The following is a 4,751-nucleotide window of genomic DNA, read 5'->3' as shown; positions in this document are numbered from 1 at the left end:
CCAGACCATATTTTCTAGTAGTCAGGAGGTTACGATGCTTTATTACTCCAAATATTCTCCAGACTGATCTGTAAACCAACATGAAGCTTAGAATGAACAGAGTGGATAAAGAAGATGGATAGTTCTGAAGAAATGTGGCCAGTTTGTAAAACCAAGCAAAGACAGCAAGTCATCTACTTTAACCAGTGGCTGGTCTCTGTGGGGATTTATTATTGGATTGTTGTGTCACATTGAATGGATCCAGCCAGATGTGCGCATCATTGAGCTGGTGGGGACTTGGCGCTTTTGGCTTCCTAGAAGTATGTGTCCCTCGCTAACCCCCCCCCCTCCCCCCGCCCCCCGCCTGGGCTCCTCCACACGTGTGCGCGAGGTCAGCATGACAGTAAGTGAGGCGCGCGTTAGTCAGCAGCGCAGCACAGAGCTCCTCGGCGCGGCAGCCCGTCAGCCAATCAGAGCTCGGTGCGCCGTTTCGGCTCCTCGTCCCTCCATCACTGTGGGAGAAACGCCGCTCTTCTTGTCAACACTTTACAGCGGACACACCCCTCACCATCACCCACCCACGCGACCAAATAAAGCTCAGATTATGCGCGTTTTCTCCCCCATTGATCTGCTCTAGCCCGCGGGGAAACCTCAGCCGTGATGATCATGATGCAAAGCAGCGCGGATCCCGAGGGTGGCCGCTCCATGCCCATCCACCGGAGCAAGAAGACCCGCAAGCTGGCGGTGCTGGTGGTCCTCCAGAACCTGCTGGTGGCCGCGTGCCTGCTGACCACCATCTACCATTTCTATTACCGAGAGGCTCCGGAGGTGAGTGCGCCTTGTTTCGCCGGTTGGACCGCGTTCACATCGGGCCAGTGGAAGTGAAGCAGAATTAGGATAAAATTAGGACTGTCAATCAATGTGAACTAATTATGGACAGAAAACGGTCAAGCTGCTGTTACACTTTCTTCTGAAGCAAAAACACATTCAAATAAGTAAAAAAAAACATTTTAAACTGTAAAGCTTAAATTACAGCATTTTTGATCTAACATCCTAAATATTTATAAAAGTAAAACAGGCAATGCTTTACCCACATGATGAAACAACTATTAAGAGTGTCATTAGACTTTTTATATTTATTGTACCATCTATTTCTTTGCGCTTTGCGAGAAAATCTTCAAGTATTTCAGACTGACAGAAAAAACTAACATTGCTGTGGTAGAACAATGCTTTTTTTCTCTTATCTTTTGTATTTATTCTTATAATAATCAATACAGTGAAGAACATAAAAGAAAAGAAATTCTTCACATTAATAGATCTACATAGTGATTTAGAGCATCCAGTAGTTTGGTGCAAACTTTTCTTCTTCTTTTAGACTGTGCTGATTATTGTCCTTGTTGTGTTCTTCTGTTATTAATCATCCTCTGTGAGACTTTCCCTGGTTTCAGTTAGCACATCAGAGCTTTGTGACCTTTTCAAAAAGCTCTTTCACTGAGCAACTTTTTTGATCTTTGAGTCATTCTGGGAGTAAGAGGGGGCAACTAAAATCAGGAAGGCCACAATCAACAACAACCAAAAAAAAAAAGACCACATCTTAACATCGTTTTGTATTTTTCTCTTCTCAGGTGTCTCATGATGCTGTATACATTCAGTTTGAAGGAGTCACCGGTGAGAAAAACTTAACATTTACTTGGAAAATAGCTTAGTTTTGATAGTTGTGTGAAGATGAAAAAAAAAAACATACAAATAGTATGAAGGTAAAAATGTGTCAAAAAGAACGCACTTGTGAATTTGATTTGAGAATTTGTAATATACCTTCATAAATAGCCTCACTCTTGTTTGTACTCTTGCAGGGCTCCACAGAAACGGCACGGTGAAGTTCCGTGACATCTACAGGAGCCACATGGTTGAGTGGAAAGAAAAAGACAAGATCTGCATCAAATGTGCCGGCCCTTACATTTGGCACATGGATGTGTGCTATGAAAGTATGGGACAGGAAGCCACAGGAGCCACAGGAATGCTTTATCTGGAGGTGAAGCGGAGCGAAACACCTGCCAGCTCCTTCACGCTGAATGCTACTATGCAAGCAATCTGCAGGGGGCTCCAGAGTGTTGTGTATCTCAGGAAGAAGGAGGAGGCAAGTGTGCGTTTGTTGTGCTCCAAACAATTCAGGATCATCAACATGACCATGGGTCTACATTATCTACTCGGGGAAAGAGACATGATTTGTTGAGAAGACTGACACCTGGACTGTGGGATGAAAGTGCTCTTCTGCGATGGCACACTGAGCCAGACTCACACTGATGGCACGGCTGCTGAAGACAGACCGTTCTGCTCCAACTTTCGCCGAATCTTATACTTAGAAATCTGGTTGTGTGTGACCAGTCCCAGGCAGGAACTGATAATTGCTGTTTGGGGACGCAGACCTGATTTTATTCTATTGATTTTAATTGCAAAATACATAGATAAGAGAACCAACAACGATGTTCTTTCTTTAAAACACGTGCCTCTGTTATTTTGAAACACTTGTTTTTGTATTGAACCACTCAATTGCTGACTGTAACTTCATCAGTCACACTGAAAGCTCAGGATCAAACAGCATTTTTATGGCTGGATAGTATTCCAAAGGTTCTATAAGTTTGGGGAAAAATGTCCATTGAGCTGGAACTAAAGACCTTTTAGTGTCATTGCTCGAAAATAACCTACAGGGGCCTGATTTTAGGTTACTTTGTGTTTGTTGGACATTGTCTTCAATCCTATAGGTGCCCTGTTTAAGCTCAGGTCACTGACTGTTAAGAGGTTTTGATGTGCTCCTCAGGTGCTTTTCTCGTTTTAACGGAGAAACTGAACACTTTGTAATTTATTTCAGCTCTCCAGTGAAACGGAATGATTGTATTTGTTATTGGTGCCTCCACGTAATAGACCAGAGCTTTTCTCTGTTTGCTCAACAGCTTGTTGCTGCTCCTAATCCTCTTCAGCAGGTGCTGCTGCAGATTCAGACATGTCAGACAGGTTTGATGTGTTGGATTTTGCAATCAGACAACGTGAAATAAGGGGGCGGCTGTCTAAAACCAGCTTTCCTCTTCTTTGAATGTATCCACGCCTTCTGTGCACTCCCTCTTCTTGTTTTGCTACAACATGCTGACGTGTGACTTCCAGGGTCAGGAAGCAAATGTCAGCTTTTCTGATTGTAAACTTACGGTGCGACGTGGTTTTGAATGCTTATGTGAAGTTCACAATTCTGCACTGCAGAGTTACTGATGGGTTTAAAGGAATTTTATTAACATTATTTAATTTATTTTAAGATGTGTACCTAATAAAGATGGTGTTGGTGAAGCAGCAGACATGAGCATCTCTGAATCTTCTCAAAAACATGCAACCACATGGGATTTGTTGATACTTCACACAAAGTTCACGCGTCAACCAAATTAAGTTTCCAGCGTGTGCCTTGCCCTCCCTTCTTCCCTCCCTCCCTCCTTTGCTTTCATGGTTTTATCACTCTCGCTCTTCCTCAGAGGAAGCAGCTTCATCATCATCCTCTGTTGCATCAAATGTTGCTCAACCAAAAGTGAAAGTGAGCTGACGGAGACATAAAAAGCTCCATGTGACGTCTGTTTTCATCCCTCTGCAATTGGTTTCACTCATTGGTCTTGGATTAGTTTGTCAACAAGTCTATAATGTTAGCCACAAACCCCAGAGGGTTGTTCAAAAAAAGTTCATTAAGAAAGATTTATCTGAGTAAAAAGTTGCAATAATTTCACAAAAAGTGTTCAGTAGGGCACAAAAGTGTAGGGTTATATGCAGACTGTTGCTTTACATTCACTGGTTTTCTTTTCTTCAGCCAGAAAAAGCTTAAAACAACAATAAAAACAACCAGAAGAACAACGCCTTATTTTTGCCATTAGTTTTCACAGAAACGTATAACCCACACACCACGGTGTGTGACACCAAACAGGCTATTCTGCTTCAAGTTTAAACTTGACAAACTTCATCTTATGACTGTGTATATAGTAAAATGAAGGACTTTGGAATTGTGAGTGAGTCACAACAACAGTCCCACGCTTTTGCAGGTCACTGCAGTTCTTTTCATGTGGAAAACCAAAATCCTATTATAAACATCAAATGTCAAACTCATTTTTTGGGGCAAATCAATTCACATTTTATTTAGTTATTTGGAACATTTAGTGGAACCAGTAAATTTACAGCATGTTCTGCAAAAGTCAATAAAATACCTTGAAACTCAACATTGAAATACAAAATATATTCATTTTGATGCACAAATATATTAAGCCTTAAAAAGTTTGAAAACCTCTAGAAGAAAATGATCAATTGTATTTACATAAACTGTCCTCTCACCCTCTGCGGGTGTTTTTTTTTTACCTCAAGTTTGGGTCCTCTACCAGAGGCCTGGTATCTTGAGGGTTTTGCATGAACTCTTTGGTGTTCCTAGCACTGCGCTTTTCTTTCTGCACTGGTCTTTCTAGGGATCTGCTGCAGCCACTCCTCCAGCTTGGGGGTTGCTGCCCTGAGTGCTCCAATTACCAAAGGCACCACTGTCACCTTCACTTTCCAGGCTTTCTCCAGTTCTTCTCTGAGTCCCTGGTATTTCTCCAGTTTCTCATGTTCCTTCTTTCTGATGTTCCCATCGCTTGGCACTACCACATCCACCACAACGGCTTTCCTCTGCTCTTTATCCACCACTACAATGTCTGGTTGGTTCTCCATTACCATCCTATCAGTCTGGATCTGGAAGTCCCACAGGATCACACACT

At 42.4% G+C, this 4,751-nt stretch overlaps 1 protein-coding gene across 1 annotated transcript; it reads left to right on the top strand.

Annotated features, from left to right (window-relative positions):
* Window positions 1-524: 524 nt before the first annotated feature.
* On the top strand, window positions 525-2,362 carry LOC144991945 (uncharacterized). Its single transcript, XM_078946263.1, has 3 exons — window positions 525-807; window positions 1,605-1,647; window positions 1,833-2,362. The coding sequence occupies exons 1-3, from the start codon at window positions 640-642 to the stop codon at window positions 2,210-2,212; spliced, it is 591 nt and encodes a 196-aa protein (XP_078802389.1). The 5' UTR covers window positions 525-639; the 3' UTR covers window positions 2,213-2,362.
* Window positions 2,363-4,751: the final 2,389 nt, after the last annotated feature.

Source organism: Oryzias latipes, chromosome 4 (assembly GCF_053564925.1).
Source record: "Oryzias latipes strain Hd-rR chromosome 4, Olatipes_Hd-rR_3.1".
NCBI lineage: Eukaryota > Metazoa > Chordata > Actinopteri > Beloniformes > Adrianichthyidae > Oryzias > Oryzias latipes.
Note: the sequence above shows the minus strand (reverse complement) of the source record. Positions and strands in the feature narration are given on the sequence as shown.

Bases quoted from the DNA above. Each gene is read 5' to 3' on its own strand.
- LOC144991945 (XM_078946263.1), top strand. From the start codon at position 640: ATGATCATGATGCAAAGCAGCGCGGATCCCGAGGGTGGCCGCTCCATG. The intron at 808-1,604 runs GTGAGTGCGCCT...TTCTCTTCTCAG, and splicing joins ATTACCGAGAGGCTCCGGAG to GTGTCTCATGATGCTGTATA. The intron at 1,648-1,832 runs GTGAGAAAAACT...GTACTCTTGCAG, and splicing joins TCAGTTTGAAGGAGTCACCG to GGCTCCACAGAAACGGCACG.